Source organism: Pogona vitticeps, chromosome 3 (assembly GCF_051106095.1).
Source record: "Pogona vitticeps strain Pit_001003342236 chromosome 3, PviZW2.1, whole genome shotgun sequence".
Taxonomy (NCBI): Eukaryota; Metazoa; Chordata; class Lepidosauria; order Squamata; family Agamidae; genus Pogona; species Pogona vitticeps.
The window spans coordinates 9,499,143-9,522,682 of NC_135785.1; the positions used below are offsets into that span (position 1 = coordinate 9,499,143).

Here is a 23,540-nt window from a genome sequence, read left to right on the forward strand (position 1 = left end):
TGTTCCAGATCGAAGTGATGCACGAAGCCAGCCAGGGAGGTTCCAGCAGAGTCTTAGTGATGAGCGAAAGTGAAGAAAATCTTTCCACCAGGAGAAGGTAAGGATGAAGCAAATTTTTCGCAGCCATTCATGCTTGTGAAATTTCTAAATATCTCCCTAATGGGGGATTACTGAATTTCCTTGGTTCTCTAAGGCAAGATTGTGTGAACGCTACCTTACATCTGAATTTTAAAAAACTAATTTAATATCTTGTAGGCATTTAACATTTATTGCAGTTACATTGATATGACTTTTTCAAATAACTTAAGTACTGTATGTTAGCAGTTTAAAGTCACAGCAGAAGATTTTAACCTTACAAAGGTTTTGACCAGAGGTTCGAGCATAATAAGGCACACGAGGAAGGCACCAGGAATAAGTGCAGAGTACATTACTTGCTGTACATTACATAATGCTCACAGGAACATAAACATAGGCATTCAGCAATCAAATGGACAGAACATAAGCATGACAGTCAAAATAGAACTGTGAAGGGCACACTAATCAGCCTCTTAATTTATACTACCTGCAACCAATCATATTAGTGGTTCACCTCATGGTAGTTAATTCCACACGGCTGTGTCCTTCTTGTCACGTAGGCAGTAACTAAATAACTCTACCTGCACTAACCAATTGTTAATTACATTTCTTCTTCTTAAAGACCTAACATCATAATCCCCCAGATTGTCCCTATGTACGATTGTGCTTGGACCAATGACTATAAATATTATTCATTTTCAAATAATAAACAAAAGAAAAAAACACCCTCGTGTCATTAAGCAGAGTGAGGCAACCACTTCAGGCATTGTATGCTTAGAATGTGGCAAGTCAGCTGTTATATTTCTCTTTGAAAACTCCCTTACCCTTCTATGCCCCTCTGCTGGCAGTCAGAACTGTGTGCCATACAATTACGCTCCAGTAGCCTTAAGAAAGAAAAAGTAATGCAGTCGGCATTTAAAACGGCACAGCTCGAATGGACTTTTGACATTTAAAAGTACATTACAAAAGTCTCCTTTTTAAAAAAGTAGCAATTACAAATATAACTGTTATGTTATACCTAGGGATGTAGGTACAAACCGTTGTCTCCTCTATGGTACCTAAATATATGTTTGTTTCTCGAGTTAGAAAATCAGGAAATTAATCAAAGAAGAGTATTGTAGTGAATGATATTCTTTTACTTGGTCTTAACAGCAGCATGTTTTTACAGGTCCTGCAGAAAACTCTTTCTGAAAGAGAATAAGTCCAGAGAATAAAACAAAATATTCTTTCCATGCAATTTCAGAGTAATAATATGGTTGTGTATTGTTACCCATTTTACACAGTAAAACTGCAGTTCTATGTATGCTTAATTCAAATAGACCACCTCCTTCACTCAAGGTAAACTTGCTTCCAGGTAAACTTGCACAAAACTGTAGAGAAAATTAGCTGTCATGAACACATATTTTATTTATATCCATCTCATCTCAGTAAGTAATAGATCCATGAAAAGACTTGCATAACTAAAGTCTTATTAGTACAGCTTTCTAATTTGTGTCTGAAAAGAGCCATTGTGTTTGAAATAGCCATACCTTCTGGTACTGATCTTTCACAAAGGGTCACATTTTAATTAAAGAAGTCGCTCAACTCTCTTGATCATTTTAAATTATTATTTGACTGCATTTTTTATTCAAACATTCATTTACTTTTCACCTGATGTAGAAGATGAAGACAAGTGGAGAGGAAGAAGAGCATATGTTCTAATTGTCCTTATTTATTAGGAACCCATTGCCTAATGGAACATATCACCAGTATATGTAGCATATATGCGGCCTGAAAAGGAACTATGTATTATGTTTCAAAATTGAGTAGGGCACTGCAGGCTAAATACATGTTGCAAACAGAACAGACCATCGTTGCTGATATACAGATTATGGGCACTTCGAATACTGTATAACCTCATATTCAGCTGTGCATGGTGGAATGGTATAGAAATAGCAAAAGCTGCATTATCATCATGTTGCAGAAGCAACACCTGCAAACTTCTGGTTTAGATCAAATATTTTAAGAAGCTCTGAGTTATACAGTATTTTTAAGTATAGTTCCTGCGTAAACAAAATGTACCCTGTTTCCCCGAAAACAAGATCTAACCTGAAAATAAGCCCTAGTATGATTTTTCAGGATGCTGGTAATATAAGCCCTAACCCCAAAATAAGCCCCAATGAAGTGAAACACCATCTTCCACTCTTGTGCAGCATTGTGCAGCAACCAGAAGAAGATGACATGACTGTAAAATAAAACATCCCCTGAACACAAGCCCTAATGCATTTTTGGAGCAAAACGTAATATAAGACCGTGTCTTATTTTCGGGGAAATACGGTAGCTTGTTCAGTAATCCAGGGAAATGGAGTACTATTGCTATGAGTGTGAGATTAAGCCCTTTGATTCATGGATTGTAAGGCTGAATTGGTTGTGACTTTTTAAAAAAAAATTTTTAAAAAGTATTTTGCTCATTTGCATCCCTGCAGTCACCCTGGGATTTCCGGGGTCTCCTTCATCCTTACTTTGTTCCATAATGCTAAACTCAGTTTCATAGAATAATTGATTTGGAAGGGCCCTATAAGGCCATTGAGTCCAACTCTCTGCTTAGTGCAGTAATCAAAATCAAAGCAGATCTGACAGATGGCTGTCCAATTTTCCCTTGAATTCTGTGTGTTTTCTCAGTATAGTCATGCATTACTCTTTTTCAGTATTTTTATTTGAATAAATATGGAAGGGGTACTCAGGCCCCTTATAAATAACAGAATAGGATTGGGCCTGTCAGCATGTAATATGCAGAATATTGATCAAGCATTAAAAAAAATCTCCATCTTTGACTGCTAGGGAAATGAGAATTTCTGAATTCCTTCTATCAGCTACTTGTTTCTGAGCTTTCAAAAGAGACTGGTTGAAATGATGATATAGGACTAAATAGCCTTGTGCCTGCTCCTGTGAGCTAATTCTTAGGTCCTTAACTCATCTGTGGAACTCCTTGTTTCAGTGTCCTGCTGTTTTCTTGGAACTGGATATAAGAAGCTGGTCTTTTATAGCTACTCAGGCCTCAAGCCCTAGACACTTAAAAAATAACCCACCAAGTTCCATCTGTCTTTATACTCTTGGACTAGAGTTCAAAAACTCCTGATTTGTCTCTGAGCCAAAATGCCCAGGTTTTGGCAGTGGCCAGGAATGCATTTGCACAATTAAAACTAATGCAACCGCCTGCATCTGTTCTTGGAGAGTTCTGATATGGCTACAGTGGCACATGCCTTAGTTACATCCCACCTGTAATGCGCTGTACATGGGACTGCCTCTGAATAGTGTCCAGAAACTTCAGCAGGTCCAAAATGCAGCAGTCAGGATCTTAAAACTGGGGCTGGTTACAGGGATCACATAACCAGCTCCACCGGTGCCGATCCATTTCCAGGCACAATTTGAAGTGCTATTTCTAACCTGTAAATCCCTGAATGGTTTGGGCTCCAAGCTACCACAGAGTTTCTCATTATGAGCCTGCCTAGGTATTAAGATAATCAGGAGAGCCCTTTCTCTTTGTCCGACCACCTTCAGGGATGTGTTTGGTGGAGATACTGGAGAGGGCCTTCTCTGTTACTGCCCCCACAAAAGGTCAGGCTGGTCCCATCCTTGCTGTCCTTCTGCAAGTAGGTGAAGGCAAGCTTTCCCAGAGTGAAAGGCTGTCTGTTGTGCTGCACTGCTTTGATAATTCTTTTGGTATTACTTTGTTTACTATTTCTTGAAGTAGTATTTGTTTGATCCTGTTTTGTATTTGTATACTTAGTTTTTAGCTTCAAATGTTGTCTTTTAAACTGCCTTAGGTCGTTTTTTTAGGGAGAAAGGCAGGGTACAAATATTGCAAATAAAACGAACAAATAAAAAAATCACTCTGCCATCTATCTTTATATTCTTGGAGCAGAGTTTAAGAACTTGCAAGCAACAATTCATGTCAGAATCAGGTAAAAGATGAAAAGCTATGGATATTGTTTCACAACAACCCTAGAGGGTAGATTAGCCTGTGAGAACCTGAGTTTGAACCTGGGTCCTGACATTCTGGCCACTGTACCACACTGGACCTGTGGGTTGTTCAGTAGTACATGTTACACACATAGGATATATCTGAAAGACAGAAAGAGAGAGAAAATATATGCATGCATTTTTTAAACTCATATATTTACAAATTAAAAACAGTTTGTATCTGATTTCAGATCCTGTGGGCAGGGAAACATGTGTTTCATAGTTGCTAGCCAGTAGGGACTTAACACAACTGGCTTTTTCCTCGTTCAACCTGATGTATACTAAAAGTCTATCAAACCTGTATATTACCTTTGTTTTACACTCATACACAAACGCATTTTGTCTTGACTCTTACTGGAAACCTGCAATCTATACCCAAATGCTTCCTGGGTTTGGAGTCTTTGATTTTTTTTTCTACAGAGCTTTTGTTCCTTATTGTGTCTCTGTGTGGCAAATACGTTTGTGAGAAGTTCATGCCAAGTTTTACTCTGTTTACAGTGAACACCTATTTCTATTTTCCACAGTTAGAGGCTGTACTCTGCATTGTGACTGTGGGCTTAACTGTTTAATTAATTGAGCTGCATTTGTGCACAGCCGGATGCGCTCGGGTCAGCTAAGATGTTGTTCTAGGCCTCGGGCAATTTCCTCTCAACCCCTCGGCTGAGGCTCTATGTTCCAGGTAGCAGCAGCACCCAATTAAAGCTGGTGCTGAAGGATGAGCAATGATCCCAGTTAAATATGGTTATCCCAGAACACTGACCCATTGCAGCATCAGATACTGAGTCATCTTCCTTCTGATCTGTACTTACCCCCCCCCCGTCTCTGTGTTGAAGACTGAAGAGGCAGTTGATTCAGAAATATTAATAAGGTGACACCTTTTTTTAAAACCTGGGCCTACCTCCTTGCTTTTAACCACAGTCTGCTGTGGCAACTGCCATACCTTTTCTTAACATGCAGATCGAATCATAGAATGAAGTCAAAGTCTGTGAAGAAAGTATGGAAAGTATAATGGTACATTTGTTTAAGAACATTTGCTGGATTTATTTGCTAATAACCAGAGCTGCACTGTAAGAGTTATTACTTACAGTTTGACAGACAAGACGGGAAGTTCCTTCCATTCCCAAGTTGTCCCTTGTTGTTGTCATTGTGGCACCGTTTTTCTTGAAAAATAGCCAACACATGTACAAAGCTTAAGTTTATTTAATACAATTGAACACTGTGTGATTCATAAAGAGACAGGAATCATTACATTTTTGGACTATTAATTAACTCCCAGAACACCTGGCCACCAAACATACTGGCTGGAGGATTCTGGGAATTGTATTCCAAAATGTATTTCCCATCTTTCAGATTCATGGATTCAGCAAATTGTTCTAGACAAACTAACTTTATACTCCTCAGAGCCTAAGTACTGCTATAGGTTTGCGGGTGTTATGAATGACGTTTTAGGGACTCCTAGCTACAGCCAAGTGTACACTGATGCAGATATTCAGGATCAGCTCTGTGATTCTTCCTTGTTCATGGCTAGAGCATACCTGCAGTCTGAAATCTTATTGCTTAGCGTAGTAAGTTGCACTAGAGCAGGCCCATTGAATCAGTGGGGATTTGGTGAGTAAACTCCTCTATAAGTTCCATGAATTGGGCCTGTAGCCCGACTATAATTGTATTTGCCTGGACAGCAGGCTTCCTAAGCAACAACACAGTTGGAGCCGAAGGGGCTCAAGGGGAGGTTGGCTATTTCTGCCCCCTCACCACTACCATGGGCAGTTCGTAGAATCATAGAATAATTGAGATGGAAGGGATCTGTTAGGCCATTGAGTCCAACCCCCTGCTCAATGCAGGAATCCAAATCAAAGCAGATCTGACATATGGTTGCCCAATTTTCTCTTGAATGCCTCCAGCGTTGGAGTGCTCACCACCTCCCAAGATAATTAGTTCCATTGACATACTGTTCTAATAGTTTAGGAAGTTTTTTTTCCTGATATTCAAGGTAAATACGGCTTCCTGTAGCTTGAGCCCATTATTATGTATCCTACAGTCTGGGATGATTGATAACAGATGCTGCTCCTTCCTTTGTATGACTAGCTTTCAAGTATTTAAAAAGTGCTAACATATCTCCACTCAGTCTTCTTTTCTCAAGGCTAAACATGTCCGTTTCTTTCAAGTTTCCCTCATAGGGCTTGGTTTCCAGTCCCCTGATTATCCTTGTTGCCCTTCTCTGAAGTTTGTTGGCATCCTAATTGGACACAGTACTCTAAATGAGGCCGAATAGAGGGGGACTAGCATCTCACAAGATTTTGAGACTGTACTTCTCTTAATGTAGCCTAAAATAGCGTTGGCCTTTTTTGCAGTCACATTATCCTGTTGGCTTATATTCGGCTTGAGATCTACTATAATTCCAAGATCCTTCTCACCTCTACTATTTTTGAGCCAAGAATTCCACCATCTTGTAACTGTTCCTCTAGGTGTAGAACTTTGCACTTATTCCTGTTAATTTCATTCTGTTGTTTTCAGCCCAGTACTCAAGCCTATGAAGATCTTTTTGAATTTTGTCCCATTCTTCCAAGCTATTAGCTACTCCACCTAGTTTTGTGTCATCTACATATTTGACAAACACTCCCTGCACTCCTTCAACCCATTGATGTTGAAGAGCACTGGGCCCAGGCCTGAGTGTTGGGGTACCTCACTTGTTACCTCCTCCTAGTCTGAGAAGGAGCCATTGATAAGCGCTCTCTCAGTACAATTCTATAACCAGCTGTGTATCCATCAGACACTTTTATCCAGCCTACACCAAGTTAGCTTGCTAATCATGATACTATGTGGCACTTTGTCAAAAGCTTTGCTGAAGTCAAGATATACAGTGGTGCCTCGCTTAACGAGCGCACCGTATAACGACGAAATCGCATAGCGATCCGTTTTTCGGATCGCTAATGCGATCGCTCAACGTTTTTCCAGTAGGGGAAAATTCGCTTTGCGAAGACCGGTAAGCGTTTCGCTTACCGATCTTCGCAAAACGACCCCCGACGATCAGCTGTTTGGTGGCCAAAATGGCCACCGGAAGCCCGGAAATGGCCCAAAATGGCCGCGCGCAGCGTTTTTGCGCCCTCGTTAAGCGAGGCGAGGGCGCGAAAATGGCTGCTGGCCATCCTGAAGCATCGCTGAACGGTGAGTATTTGGCTCATTTGGAACGCATTAAACCATGTTTAATGCGTTCCAATGGAAATCCCTGCCCCGTTCAACGATGCTTCAGCATAGCGAAGGTTAATCCGGAACGGATTAACCTCGCTATACGAGGCACCACTGTATTATGTCTACAGCATTTCTACCATCTATCAGAGAGATTATCTGATCAAAACAAGAGATCAGATTAGTCTGGCAGGATTTGTTCTTGACCAATCCATGTTGGCTTCTAGTTATCACTGCATTGTTTTCTAGGTGCTTGCATAATGACTGTTGTATAATCTCCTCCAGAATTTTCTCTGGGATTGATGTCAGGCTGACCAAACTGTAGTTCCTTGGTTCCTCCTTTTTGCCCTTTTTGAAGATAGAGATGTTAGGTCTACTATCGTCTGGCAATTCACCTATCCTCAATGATTTCAAGAAAATAATAGACAGTGGTACTGCAGTTTCTTCATTCAGTTCCTTAGATATCCTTAGATGGAGTTCATCCAGCCCTGGGGATTTGAACTCATTTAAAGTAGTAAGGAATTTCTTGACTATTTGTTTATCAGTCTGAAACTGCAATCCTATCCCCTTCCCTTTGTACTTCACATTTGCTTAGAGCAGTGGTTCTTAACTTGGGCGATAATGCCCCCCAGGGGGCGATTTCATTTTTCAGGGGGGCAGTAGAACAAAAAGGGGCGGTGTGGGGGCGCTAGAGCAGAAGGGGGGCGGTAGGGGGGCGCTGGAGCAAGCCAAACCTGTGAAGATGGCTACAGCCTTTTTACAGTGTGCATGAATATATATTTTCCTCCAATCTTAATTTAGTTTCTGAGTTTTTGTCTTGAAAGTTTTAGCTCCTGCATTGCAGTTTGTTTTTATGCCCTTTTTAATATTTCTTTTTGCGTCTTAAAATTCGCTTGCAACTAAATCATTAAATGTTACTTTTTGGGGGCATTTCATTTTCTTGGAATTGAATTTTGTTTTCAGGGGTCATTGGATTTAAGTGTCATAAATAAATGAATGAATGAATGAATGAATGAATGAATGAATGAATGAATGAATGAATGAATGAATGAATAAATAAATAAATAAATAAATAAATAAATAAAGATATCACCGTGGGGAGGGGGGCGATGATAACTTCCTCAATGGCTCAAGGGGGCGTTTCTTTCAAAAAGGTTAAGAACCACTGGCTTAGAGGACTATCACAGACTATCTTTTCGAAGAAGACTGAGCTGAAGTAGGAATTGAATACTTCTGCCTTTTCTTTGTTGTCTGTTATCTCATTCCCAAATGAGTTGCTCAGCCACTGTTTCTTTTCTGTTTTTTGCAATAATGCTTTTTGTTGCTTTTAGTGTCTCTTGCTAAGTTTAGCTCATTCTCAGCTTTTGCCTTCCTAATGCCATCCCTGGAATCCTTAGCTACTTGCCTGCACTCTTTCTTTGTAACCCGACTTTTCCTCCACTTCCTTTATGTGTTATTTTTAAAGCTCCCATCTGAGCTTTTTGTGAAGCCACAGTGGTCTTTTTTGCTATCTTCCACCTTTTTTTTTCTTGTTGGAATTGTTTGAACTTGTACCTTTGAATTTCCTTTTTCAGAAACTCCTGCTCATCTTGGACTCCTTCTGCTTTTAGGATTTCCTGCCATGGGACCTTACCTATTATTGTTCTGATTTTATTGAAATTGGCTTTCCTAAAATCCAGTGTGTATATGTAGCTACCCTCTGCTTTTGTTTCTTTTGAAATCAAGAACTCAAGTAGAACATGGTCACTTTCCCGCAGAGTTCCTCTTGCTGCCACTTCACTAAGTCACCTCTACTGGTTAGGATCCAATTCAAGATAGCTACTCTGCTATTTTCTTCCTCCACTTGTAGTAGGAGAAGATTATCAGCCGCACAAACTAGGAATTTCCTGGAAGGAAACATTAAGCTTTCTTGCAAAAGAACAGGATTTATTGAACTTGAAAGAGACTTAGGAATGTTGGCAACATTAAACAGTATAGAACTTCCAAAAGTCAACAGGAGTTCAGTATCTTTCTGGTCTTTATCATAGTTAATTACTTCCTTCCTCTGTGTCTAAGGAGGGCAAGTACCCTTTTCTCTCTGGCTGCAGATTCCAACCTGAGGTACTGTATTTTTCCGATTATAAGATGACCCAATGTATAAGATGACCCCCTGGTTTCCTACTCCAAGTTAGAAAATTTGATCCCTGCTTTAGCTTTGATCCGGAGCTTAGCAAAAGAAAGGGAAAAGCAGGGGTCAAAGGTCTCCCTTTGACCACTGCTTTTCCCTTCCTTTTTACAAAGCCCCATGGCTCCGCCTCCTGCTGCTGCCTTCTGTGTATAAAACGACCCTTAATTTTTTCTCTAATTTTAGGAGAAAATGTTGTTTTATACAGGGAAAAATACGGTAAGCTAGACGCAGGGGATGCCCCAACAAGAATGGCTTACACAGACAATGGAAGAGAAACAGGGACATTCCTCATCCCTCTCTTTCCCCCTTTTTGGTAGAGGGGACCTGGCTTGAATTTGTCTTGGATGTTGAAGCAGGGCTGGTCTGCAGTGTCTTTGAACCCTTTCTTCTTATGCCCTTGTATGTCTCTCCTTTCCCTTCTTTCCTTTTCACCCCAGAACGAGGACTTTCAGGAAGGTTTGGATTTTCATATGCTTTCTGCCTCTTCTTTAGGGACCCTCAGAGAAGCCACTTCTGCCCAGGGGGTCTTCTCTTTGGACATAATGCCATTTCCCTTGAGACTTACTTATCACTCCTCACTTACCTTGAAAGCCCTAGAAGGGTCTCTGTAAATCAGTTGCAACTTGATGGTACATAACAACAATAACTGTACTAGTGTAAAATCCATCAAGCTAGCAGTTGTACATTTTCAGTTTTAGCACAAGAGTGGTATTCCAGTTTCATAGAAATGGAATTAAAAAAAAATAACAAGCTACATTCAGTCACATGAAGAAAGACATTTATATTAGGCCATTCAAGATAAAATGAATGTGAACAAGGTTCCCTCTAAGGTGCACACCTGTGCAAGACTCTGCCCCCCCTCCATGCACCGAGAGCAATCATTTTTGGCCCCTTTGGTTCCAATTGCAGTGGAACCCCATGTGGCAGGGGGAATCCTGTGGGCAAAGTCATGCATGCGAGGGGGCACAGCCCAGCCCACTGGGGCTGAAAGAGGGCACAGCCCAGCCCACTGGGGCTGAAAGAGGGAAGATTTCTGGATCGCTACCTCCACCCAGCCAAACCTCAGCTGCTGCAGCCATGGTGCTGGCACTTTGACAGGCTGCAGGCCAGGATCTGGAGCAGCTGGCACTGGCAGCAGATCTGGAGTGCGGTCTTGAGGCACCTCTGTGCCCAGGATTCCCCCTTCTGCCACTGCCGCCCCCGCAGCACGCCACTCGCTGATTGTTGTGTCCCCCCCCCCCCCCCCAGTTTGGGCACTTGGGCCCAAAAAGGTTCGCCACCACTGCCTTAGATAATGAAATCCTGGCTTAAGAAAAATAAGTGTACTGTAGAGGGATTTCAGTTTTTTAAACATCAAACAATGTCACTGTGCACAAATCAGAGAATATCATATTTACAAAATACACAATATTGTTTATTGAAAACAGGTCTTTTACAAAACATGGTACAGAGCAAAGGTCAAGAATAAATAATTGATATTTTTGTAAAAAAAAATCATATCAAATACGTGCAACCAAACAAGTAAAAACTAGTTTCAGAAATAAACACTTTTGTACAACAGTGTAAAAACTGGTACCCGAAGTGACCATTCAGGCTGATGGAATTTTATTTGTGAAGTAAAAAGAAAAAAAAAGTGTTAACAGCCCTGCATCTGGAACACTGACCAATGGAAGGATTTCCAGTTTTAGAAATGTAGACATGTTCAGGTGGATCCAAAAGAACAAGAAATTATCTAGCTCACCTTTTACTGAAAAAAGAAAGCCTTCACAATTCCTTTAAACTATTGAACATTCGTCCCTATGCTAAAGTAGTACACAACTGTCTATCTGTTCCTTTATAGCTAACTAATAAATACTTTTAAAGACAGACCTGCTGTAAAACAAAAACACATACAGCCATTTCAAGGAGATAACACAAGTAATAGATACTAGCTTAGTCCTTAAATCTTGCAGAACACTTGTGCACTTGCTCCCACTGACAATGCAAAAAAATAAAATGCTTGCAAGATAAGGAATTCTTAAGGTCAGGATTTTTTTTTTACTGTTACAATAGTTTCTGTAAGTACGCCATGTTATTTTGGAAATGGTTAGAGTGATGTGGAGATCTTACCACACACAAAATCATATTCAATGTATCCTACATTTTGTGTCACTTGGGTTTTAAAAGCTAAGACATTAGTAGAACAGAGGGGGAGAGTTAAGATTCCATTCACCCTGCCACTCTCAAATTATGACATAAGATACAGCTACAATCATACACATTAGAAAATATAGTATGATCCAGTACTCACACTGTTTATCTTGTTTGAGGAACAGACGATAACAGCTATTTTTGTTCATATTACTAAGATTATCTTCTAAGATTATACATAATACAATAATTCAAACTTTGAGGGAAAACAGTTTTTAATTTGCATACAAAGTTGGCACAGATGTTAATCTTTCTGAATTCGAAAAGCATATTCATTATGTTGTATAATTCTGCACTATCAAATTCATAACTTTTAAAACAGGAGCTTTGTGTACTTTATTAAACCTACAGAGGGCACATAACTTAATTATATTCCTCTGAAACTTTCATTCAATAGTTGGGTGTTTTTAACACTTTCCTGCTTCTCAAGTTTAATACAAGTGGGTGGGGAGGTCAATACATTTGTAGCGAAGACCAATTGAGAGACTGTGAATAATTCTGTTATTTGAGCAAAGGTAGTTTGGAGTGTTTGAACATACCCAGCTTGAAAAATACACATTTTTAGTGGTATATGTGCAGATACCCTATGGTCTTGCAGGGTGCTTCATTTCATCTGTGTGGGATATATCTGCCCTACCTTTGGCCACAAGTTGCTGATGGGTTTAAATTAACTTTCAAGAACTCTGAAAGAAGCAAGAAGTCTGATCCTCAGATAAGTTCATTCCTAGTGAGTCAACACTTTTGCAGGATTTATTGAGCAAGTATTTAAAGGCAGCATTAGCATAACTTGAATAGGGTAAAGGTTTCTCAATTTATTTCTGAATGATCAAGAAAACATAGTGTGATAATGTAGCGCTATTAAATTTTTAAGACAATGACCAGAATCGTGTTGGTGCACGTAAGTTTCATGTTGTCAGCTGTAGCCTTTTACGCTTCCCCAGGATGAAAGGGATTTGTAGGGAATCTTAGAAACTGAGGTGGGATAATAAAGATAAAAGTCTGTGTCTCATTACATCAGCCACCTTGTGCATGCAGAGGTGTGCCAACAGGATGCTGACTGTTGAATTAAAATGTGCTTGTGAGTGACAGTGTTGAGGGAGTGAGAAAATATTTCATCAGGCATTTTCACTGCAAGTAATTTATTCAAGCTGCCTAGCTTATCCATGAATTACCTACTTATTAAAATTCAATCTGCCTACCAAAATTCAACTCCCTTTGATTATTAAATAATTCCCACATAGAAAAGTAACCTTTGTAGTTTTCAGTAACAACTAGGCAATTCTTAAAACTACTTGAGGACAAATTGTAATACATGGAAACAGATGGTTCATTCCAGCTGTCAGCAAACTTCAGTGAAACGATTAAGAGTAAATTGGAACATAAGCATTCACATTTTATATTTCTGTGTAATATTTCGTACTCATTTTGCATATGTCTTGTAGAAAACAGGTGAGACTTCTTATTCACTTTTGGCTCAGTAAGTCTATTTTGATATTCAAGTATTAGGACAATGCAGCTGAACAGGAATAGGTATCCTGATAAAATATTCTACAAAGAAACATAATGTTAACTATTCTGCAATATATTCCACCCCAAAAGCCAGAAGAAATGTTTTTCACTTTTGGATCTGTAGCCTGTTCCCAAAGGTAGTGAAGGTCTTCTACATGTCCATGAGAGGTCATCATTTTGTTGTAAATGCAAGGATGATATGGAGCCTTACCTTCCCCAGAAAAAAACAGATGATGTTGTGGTACAATTCCCATTTTGTTGGCACAGAGACCCATGAAAACATCATCTATATAGAGGCTTGAATTAAGAGTCTGTGAGGCTGCATATACTTTAGCGGCTACATCACTCGATATTACATAAGCAGCTCCAGCTGTGTAATCGGGATAAGCAGACCATGGATACATATCATAGGGAACATAGTATTTGCTTTTCTTATCTCTTACGGGAGGTGCTCCACGATGGACACGCCCAATCCAAAGATTCTGAACACCAATTTGTGCCAGATTTTGGAGGTAAGCAACAAGATTTGGCATGTGGATAAAAATGTCATCATCTGCAGACATAACAAACTTGGCATGAGGGCAAAACTTATTTACCCAGCTGAACTGCAAGAGTAATTTGTGAGTGAGGTTGTAAAAAGTATCTAGGAAGTCTTGTTGAATAAGATCACCATACATCTTGTCTTCTCTTTGAAGTCTCTTTTGTATTTGGTTTCTCTGCGTAAGGTTGCTTGGCTGTCCTAAAACAAAGAGGGTCTTGATATTGGTCTTGAGATAGTAATGAACGTACTTTTCATTACCCCACGTTTGTCGAATTCCATCCCTCCGGTGAAAATTTTCAGGTGAAGTCTTCACAAACAGCAAAAGGAGAACATCCTGCCGTTGACATTTCTCCTCGTGATTGATCAAGTACTGATAGCCTACTACCCTGTCCAAGTTGTCTCTAAGAGACAGGCTTTCATTCACAAAACTGTAGCTATTTATGAGGTATCTATAGGAATAAGATTTCATGTGGCCCACAAGGCTACTTTCATCAAGTGGTCCCCAAAACATCATGAGACACAGTACAAAGCAAGTGGCAAATATCTGCACAAATTGGCATTTTCTAACTCTTCTAGGATTAACATACATTCTGATGCACTCATTGATGGCTGGTTCTAGTCAAGGATTTATATTTTCTAAATGGAGTTCTTGTGAGAGAGGTCACAGTCTCGCCTTCAGGAGAAGAGTTCATTGTAGATGCATCATTCTTTTGAATGATAGGTTTAATAAATATTAATATATTGACTTTTTGCAACTGATCTCACTTCTGAAGTGGTTTGGCTAGCCCAAAAATGTACAGAGAAGTCTTCACAATAGCACCTGCTAAATATACTCCATCCTCTGCTGCATCTTCAACCGATCTAAAGATCATCTCAAAATTGATGTTGTTACCGCTTCAGAAGGTTTCAGCGCAATTATCTGAAAAATACAGGAAAGGAAGACCTTAATGCTTTGTTCCATCTTTAGGTACAGTTCATAATCCTCTGAATATAGAACAGTGGCAGGAAACTTGCCAGCCCAGACCAAACAGGGGAAAAGATAATGACAAGGCAAAACTCTGCCATATGGTCTCCATGCTGTTCCCTTAAGGATTTCCAGTATTTTTATTCTAATACTATGTTCTTGGATCCCTGCCCTCATGCCCCAATGCCCATTTCAATTTTTTACATGAAGAACGAGACACTGAAGTCCCTATCTCTGCACTGTGAAAGCCCATGTATGCCTTCTTGCTATCCAGGTAAATAGTGAGGTGTGTGCCAAGGAAATTCCTGCACGGTCTCGGGAGAGGACCCAAGAATTCCCTGCCACATTTCCCGGTGGGGCAGAATACCTGTAGTACAGAACAAGAGTAGATTATTTTAGCTACTATTAGGAAGACCCATCTTATGTATGCTATGTCATCCATAATGGCGACATTTCAGCAAGAACCATATTAGCCAAGTAAATTAAATGGTTTTTCCCATGTAGTTGTGGCAGCACCAAAGGAAGAGTTATTTATTCATCGGTTTGCAAACATAATGTGTTAAGAACATTTATGAGGTTTCTACAGGAGTAAAATTGGGTCAGAGGACTGGAGACAAAGCAAAACCAGCATTTTGTCTGAACCATGGGCAAGCATTTAAAATGAGTATGATTTCACTCAGCTTTTTGTCTGCTTAGCATCTCAGTGCTGTTTGCTCACTATTCTGCCTGTTCACTGCCCAGTCATTTCCAGTATCTTCTAATGTATTCTGGGAAGGAATTTGTCCTATTAAGATACTAGAATGCAACAGATTTCCCCACTCATGAGCATCACAAAGTATTTGTTTAGGCACACATCTTTTGTCAGTGTATACTGCACTTAAAAAACCCATTAGTAATTACCCTTTTATAACAGGGAATGGCCTAGGCAATTAAAAACCAAGATATTCCTGAGACCAGCTTTTCTGTGCCATTAAGAACTCTATCCTCAAAACACTGCCTACATGGAACTTGAAGGAAAGCCAACTGCAGAATGGAAAAAACAAAAACATAACAGTAAAAGATGCATATCTTCTCAATGAGATACTAATGGTACCTCTCAAATGAAAATACTCATTTTAGTGTCCATGGCTACACATTAAGCATGCAACCATAAAGCCTGTGTACTTATCTGGAAGTAAAAAAAACAGCTGCTGCCTGTCCAGCGCTTTGTGTGTGTCTGTACACACACAGTTATTTAAAAAATAAGCATAATTTTACATATTTACTGAAATTTTCAGAAACTTGTAACTGTAAGGTGATTACTCAGTAGCTTGTACATACTTAATTTATAATCACAAAACATTTAAAAAGTGTCCTTTTGGACAGAGTAAGGGCTTATTCATATTTGTGCCTTGGCAGAGTTTTTATTTAAAAAGAGGGTGTGGTACATAGACCTTTTACCTCAGGAGAGAGATCTTGCCATGAATAAGGTGTGTATCTCCCTGCAGGGGCGGTCAGAAAAATAGAGGGAAATGCCCCTGCCTATTCCCCATACCACCCCCACCACCTTGTGCTTTAAAAAAAATCAATTATTTCAGCGGGGGACGGCTCTGACTCCTTATGAGTAGTAGCCCTATATTTTATTAAGTTTTAGATTCAAATCATTGTCCTTTGATAATGAGAGGAAGGCAGGGTCAGGGCTTCCCCTCACAGGATACAGTCCTCATAAAATATCACAGCTTTCTTCGCAGAATACAGCTCTGCCCTGTGAGGAGTCCATTTTCACTAGTATCGGAGGAGAAATCTGTGTGAGGGCTGCGTCTTACCCTCTGGGGCAAGCAACGCTTGAAGGTCTGAGGGAAAGATGCCTGGTCTAAGGAATGAGCTCTTGTATGTAATCCAGTGGGAAGAAAGCGAGAGGATTTGTTTTTCCAGCCAGAAGCCACAAGGTGAATAAAACATTCCTTCACCATTAGGAGGTGAAGGGGGAGAGAGAAGTGTGAAGGCAGTCTTTGTGCATTAAACACCTCTTTTGGTATAAGGGGGAGGACTTGCTTCTTTCCTCAGAAAACTCAACTCTCAGAAGGGAAGAAACCCTCTGAGACTGTAAATGTGAGAGCCAGGTATGAGGTACTGCTTGAAAACAGCTACTTTTTGCCGCCAGACGACCCAGGGGGCGACAGCAAAGCATAGCACTCGGGTTGTAGTTTGTGAGGGGAAGAAGAAGCAGGCTGCGATCCTTTGCTGTTTCGAGCCTGATTTGCTCCCCTTCAAGCTGGGGCAAGGTACCTGGTCAAAGTGGGGGCAAGAACACATTGGCTCCTCCCTCAGCAAGGTGGTCGACAGAGTAAAGCAGCAAGAATGGGGTCTGGAAGATGCTGCAGAGCTCAGTGGTTTAGGTCTGGCTACAGAGCCTGAGGTTGGGAGTTTGATTCCCCCACTGTGCCTCTCCAGAGAGAAGAGCCAGCCTGGGTAGCCTTGGGCCAGCTGCAGTCCCAGGGCACCCCTGGAAGAAGGAAATGGGAAACCACTTCTGAGTATTTCCTACCTGGAAAACCCAGAAAAGTGTTGCCATAAGTCAAAATTGACTTGAGGGCGCATGATCGCTATCCAGACAGCTAACAGAGTGGCTTAGGTAGGGTTGGGAGTCCTTCCAGTTCTATAATTAAGATTTTATTCCCTTTCGCCTTTCTCCACTCTAAGGCAACCCTCCTCTCCCTTTTAGAAATAAAAGAATCAGAGAAAAGGCACAGAAGAAACTGTTAATTCTTCTGCTTTCTTCCCTGTCTTTATACTCTCTTCTTCCCCCACCCATGAGTATTTGTTGTGAAAATATATTTTATATATATATATATATATATTTAAATAACATTTACACTCACCCACCCCAAATCAGGAAGACCTGGTTACAATTTGCAAGTGAGACAGTGTTTTCTTCGCTTATCCCCCATATCACAAATTGCAGACCTAACCTTTCTAATTGCCTAGTCTTTTAAAAAAATATATCCTTGTGCTTCCTTCATTGTGGTTTTGCTCTGCCCACTGTTATCAGATAACATATAAAGAAAAAGTATGCTCATTTTTCTCCAGAGAAACATGGCCCTTAATATTCCAATGAAACATTTAAAAATAAGAATATCATGATAAATAGTATCCTTTTCACTAGGCCCCAATTCAAAAGTTGGATTTCATTTGCTCCCAGAGGCTTAGATGATTACCGTACAGGGAAACACATGGCCATACACAGTCTGTTTTGCCCATACTAGTGTTTTCAACCACTTTAGCAAAGTAGAGTATGTCTTATTAAAAAAAAAAAAAAAGAACAACCACTAAACCAGCACAAATTTGTAAGAACATAACCAAGTCTAGTGAGTGAAACCCAAAACGGATGGAAGAAATACTAAAAATAGAAATTACATTGTGGCATACATTTAGAAAGTTTTGCAGCATCTGCAAAGCAATCCTTCCTGCGCACTGCTTCATAATTAGAACTGCAAGGATGGGAAAGCATACAACCACCAAATCACGTGATTAGAAATTTAACTTAAAAGGCAAGAAGAAATCAGAAAACACAACAAATACTCGTAAGCACTTATTCATTATAGCAATACACATCTGTACTTCTGCAATAACTCCTTTTATCATCCCCTGTGCCTTTAACTACAGCATTGGGCAAGCAACTGCCATGTTATCATACTGTAACCCACCCTGCCCCTATTTAATACTGCTGAAACTAGCAAATGGAGTTTAATTCTGAACATATTGGCAGAGAAACAAAAGCAGGTTGGTCTATTGCAATCCTTGCTCCCCTCCCCCAATGAGGTCTAGTGACTTCACACAGTTTCCATTGTCTAAACATTTCTTGGCTAAGAAATAATAACATTTCTGTCTTCCAAAGGTAAAGGTTCACCGCCCGCAAAAAAGCCCTGCAGATCACAGTAGATTCTCAGGAATGTTTCTGGAGATACATTCCATTCATGTGAGGTGCTGGTTAAACCTGTTATCTCCTATTGCCTCCTGTGAAATGAAGTGCACCTGTAGTAACCACATTTATTTATTCCAAAATACTGCAGAGAAACCATCTGCAGATACTCGTAACCTTAACACAGAGCAGCTAGAAAATAGAATTACTGCCTGTCTCAACAAAGGACATCCAATGAGGTGTAGCAGACAGAGTAATGGACCAGGACTCAGGAGACTTGAGTTCAAATTTCCATTGGTCACGGAAACACATGTGTGGAATGGTGTGTGATAAAACACCTCACTTACCTTGAAAGCCCTGTTAGGGTTATAGGTCAGTTCCAACTTGACACCACATAACACATACAAGATTTCAACAGGATGTTCTTAAGTGCTGTCAAGTTATCTCCAACTGACAGCAGCCTCATGGATAAGTGACATTCAAAACATCCTGTCATTAACATCCCTACTCAGTTCTTACAAACACAAGGCTGTGGTTTTGTCTTGAGTCAATCTATGTCATATTTGGTCTTACTCTTTTCCCGCTTCCTTTGTTGTTGTCTTCTATTGTCTTCTCAAGATGTGCTCAAAAATGAGTAGCAAATGAGATGCTACTGTGTGATATATTTCTGGCCCTATGATATACCCTAAACTTTCCTCCACTCATTATATTTTTGTATCCTACTTTTTAAAAACAGTTAAATAAGAATATAATCTTAATTACTTTACTGCTTCAAATTAAAGTAGTTTTAAGCGGAGCATTCTATCTCCAAGTTCATAATGGCTCTATTCCTTGTCTTAACACCTGGCATATGTAATCACTATTTTTTAAAAAATAAATAGGACAATCTTTAATGTTAAAGTCATGGTTTAATATAATCAGCAAGAACATCTAGAAGTTAGCCAAGCTCCCATTCTTCAGAAAAGTGTTACTAATTTTATCAATTACAGAGCAGCATTCCAGAGATTGTATTCTCCATATCTGTTGGACTGCAACTGCAGTTGTCATCATCCTCTCCCATTATGGCCATTTGGCTCAGTTCATTGCTCTGTCTACATGCAAAAATGTATTTGATACTTTTTGAATGTCCTTATTTTTTTCTTACCATTTGCCCTTTTGGGGGGAAAAAAGGGTTGCATAAAGTCTGAAACCAAATCACAGTGCTTCATGCAAAAAACATACTTCAAGGATGTCAGTGTGCATAATGGATAACTAGTGTCAGCTCCGTTGCATTATCACCTCAATATTGTACAAACACAGCAGAGTACCAGAGTACCAGCATCTCTGTACTGATTGCTACAAGCATTTTCAAAGTAAGAGTGAGCATATGTGTATATATACATTTAGGGTAGCAACAGTTTTCCAAAGCATACATATCTTACACCACAAACCTCTGGTCCCTAGAAGGGTATACCAGGACCACTGGATTTATTAGATATTTCTGAGGAGAAAAAGAAAGGTTCTGGATTGTCAGCCACTCCTCCTGTGAGGTGATCTGCAGCAAACAGGGCAAAAATAAGATATGCAGGGGGCATGGTGGGAAAACTGTAGACCCACAAGGTTAAAAACCTGTCTAATCTCACCTCACTAGGTAGTACTTAATTCACTGTTAGTTGATAAACCTATATAAATTCACAGCTGAATTTGAAATTTACTGAACAATTCTATGCAGAACTCAAGAGCTTTCAGTTAAATGTTATCCATTTACAACCATGGCTTTTGATGTTTGTCACCTAAATTTACAGGTTTTCTCTTTGGTGCCCATAACAGATATTGTTATTTTTTGCCTCTAACTACTTCGGTACTCCTTCAGCAGGACTAGGCCAATACTCTCTTTATTTCTCAATGTGCAGTAGAGTCTCTGTGCCATCGTCTTTTAAGGAAGGAAATAATAAGACTGATCAAAAAGGAAAAAGGCAATCAAAAGAAGCAAAGGCTCGATACTACCCTCTACTTTCCCCAAATTAGATCAAAGGTTACCAGAAGAGAAACAATTTGGAATAACATGTTGACACTTGCAAGATAAGCTGCATTTTAGTATATTCAACATTATATGCAGTTTAAAAATCATAACAATGTATATCCAGAGAAACAATTTAAAGAAAACTGGCAGTGACATAAAACTCAAAAGTCAACTTACGCTGAAAGGTTGAAACACACAGAATCTACGCTGATCTACTTAGCGGTTTGACATTCAGCTTTTTAAAAATGTTGTCTTCAAACCAAAAGACTCCCAGTATAAATTTCAAAGTAGCAACATTAATCTGTTTCAGTGTCTGTAAACAACACTTCTCGTTATGCTGATTGGGGCTGATAAGAGTTGTAGTGTAATGATATCTGGAGAGCCACACATTCTTCAGTCCTAAACTTGCAAACATTGTCAACAAGAACACCTTACCTGTCCCATTCATAAGGTAGCAAACCACAGGTATAAGGTGCACAAATATTGTCAAAGACACTCAGGTGTCATCTAGCTAGATCAGGTAGACAGGGCTATGTTATTCAGTTTGCTGAGACTGTCATAAATAGAGATGGGGATGAATTGCCATTTTGGCGATTCGTCCTGTTTTGTGATCTGTCAAAGTTGACAAAGAACGAAGCTCCTCCCCATGAACTAATGAAGCATGAATTGATCTGTTGGTTCGTAGGGTTTTTTAAGACAGCCAGAGGCTGTCAAAAAAAAAAAAAAAAAAAAAAAAAAAAAAAAAAAAAAAAGAGCTGACTCCCCCAACCCCACAGCCTGCCCCCTTCCCCAGTCGCCTCCCTACCTTGGCTGCCGCCACTGCCCCCCACCACTATCCACAGCAGCCTGCACCATGGTAGCCTCGGCAGTCTTCATCCACTGCCACCCACTGTGGTAGCCTCTGGAGCCATGGTCTGCCATAAGGTACACTGGCTGCCGTTTGCAGAGATGGCTGTGGCTTCTTTTAGGGCAGTGAAGCTGCAGCCACTATTTTTGCAAAGGGCAGCCTGGATTCCCTTAAAGCAGATTCAGGAAATCCAGGATGCCCTTTGTAAAGATGGTGGCTGCAGCTGCCCTACCCTAAAAGAAGCTGCAGCTGCCATCTTTGTGAAGGGCAACCAATATACTTTATGGCAGGCTGTGGCTGTGAACGCCACTGCAGCAGGCAGTAATGGATGGTGGCGGCAGCAGCGGGCAGCAATGGGTGACGATGGCGCCAGGTGGTGGCAGCGGCTAAGGGAGGGAGGGGAAGGGGGTTGGGGATAGGCTGTGGGGCTGCCTATCAGCCCACCAATCAACTGATTGGTGGGCCCACAGCAGAATGGGAAGGCCATAGGCTAGCCTTCCCTCTCTTCGTATGGGGGAACGAATAAGAATGGACATATATTCATCCCTTTATATTTGTCAGGTTCTCTGGAATTCACGAATATAAAGGAATGAATATTTAACGCATCAGCAATTTTTAATGCATATTGAAATTCATTTTTTAATTTGCCCCCATGTCTAGTCACAAATCATTATTTTCTGCTTATCATATTAGGCATTAGCCTCCCAAGATCAAGTTGCTAAAAAAGGATTTTCTAGTTCTGCTTTCTGTATTCACCAAGACCTCAAAAAAGCTATATTTCAGGAACTGAACCTTGCAAGACCAGAAATTACTTGTTTCATTATAGACTACTGCATGGCATAGAAACCCTCTTTAGCCATTTATAGGGGACAATTTCACAACCTGTTCTGCTTTAGCTCAGCTCCAATACTTACCGTATTTGCCGGTGTATAAGGCGACTGGGAGTATAAGACGGCCCCCCAACATTCCCACTCAAAATGTAGAGTTTGTTATATACTTGCTGTATAAGACTACCCCCTCTTCCGCATGCATGATTCTGCTTTGGCTGCATCATGGGGAGAGTTCCTTTTGCCCCTTTTGGTTCCTTTTCGGAGAGAGCCAGGGTTTGCTAGAAGAAGGATCTGCAGAGAGGCGGCAGCCATTTTGGAGAGGCGGCAGCCATTTTGAAGAGGCGGCAGCCATTTTGAGAGGCAGCAGCCATGTGGTCGCATCTCAAAATGGCTGCTGCCTCTCTGCTGTTCCCCACAGTCAGCTGTTCAGCGCTAGAGTCAGGCTGTTCCCAGGCTAGGAGCTGTTCTCCTCGGTCTTACTACCAGGTAAGTGACTTCGCTGGGAGAGAAGGAGGGTTTGCTGGACATGCACCTGGCGTACAAGACGAACCCCCCCCCACTTGGAGGCATGTTTTTCAGGGCCAAAAAGTCATCTTGTACACCGGCAAATACGGTATTTATGAGTACTTGAGCATGTGATAGTCACAGGAAAAAGCTGTGCAATGCCTCACATACACCCACAGACGTCTTTAGTGATCTGTTGTCTGAATGTAATCACTCTCATCTCCACATCTGTTTCTGACCAGAAAAGGCATTTAAAAAAAGAAAAGAAAACGAAACAAAGCGAGTGGTCTAAAAAAAGAAAAAAATCTGACCTAAAACAAGCTCAGGGAGGTAAAGTATAGTTAAATGGAGAATTATGCTCCGAGCAGCTTCTAGAGTACAGATTGACATTTTAGGGACTTTTTTCCCTTCAAATTTCTGAGAAATTGGGGATTCTGTGGCCCATGAAGACTGGGGATGTTTCTCACCCCATGTATGGAAAATGTGTTTTTCATTTAGGGAACATCCTCTTTAAGATTAACAATTCCCATACAAATATGTTCTTTTCCTTTAGCCAAAGCATAGCACACCACAGATATAAAGCAAGAAGTTCTTGTCTTCTCTAAGAAATCCTTGGAACTGTAGCAGTCTCTTAACAAGTATTATCACTCAAACCATACTATAATCACTGGGATTATTCCATGAAACCACCTGCCCTGTTCTATACAACAGATGTCTTTATTGTCGCTCAGGATAAAGTCAGGTGCTCAGTTAAGAGTTTGTTTCCTCTGACTAATACTGGACTAATATTACTGCTTGCTTGCTTGCTTGCTTGCTTGCTTG

At 40.3% G+C, this 23,540-nt stretch overlaps 2 protein-coding genes across 18 annotated transcripts in view; one reads left to right on the forward strand and one right to left on the reverse strand.

Annotated features, from left to right (window-relative positions):
• The window catches only part of MCF2L2 (MCF.2 cell line derived transforming sequence-like 2), a 277,556-nt gene that overhangs the window by 124,158 nt on the left and 129,858 nt on the right, over nucleotides 1-23,540 (forward strand). For all 17 annotated transcript variants that reach the window (XM_072996252.2, XM_078389790.1, XM_078389785.1 and 14 more), the window contains exon 15: nucleotides 9-97. In XM_072996252.2, coding sequence (XP_072852353.2) covers nucleotides 9-97 — 89 coding nt within the window. The remainder of the gene's footprint in view (nucleotides 1-8; nucleotides 98-23,540) is intronic.
• Nucleotides 10,823-14,509, reverse strand: B3GNT5 (UDP-GlcNAc:betaGal beta-1,3-N-acetylglucosaminyltransferase 5). The gene has a single exon (XM_020806744.3). It carries the CDS (start codon nucleotides 14,257-14,259, stop codon nucleotides 13,123-13,125), a length of 1,137 nt encoding a protein of 378 aa, XP_020662403.1. The 5' UTR covers nucleotides 14,260-14,509; the 3' UTR covers nucleotides 10,823-13,122.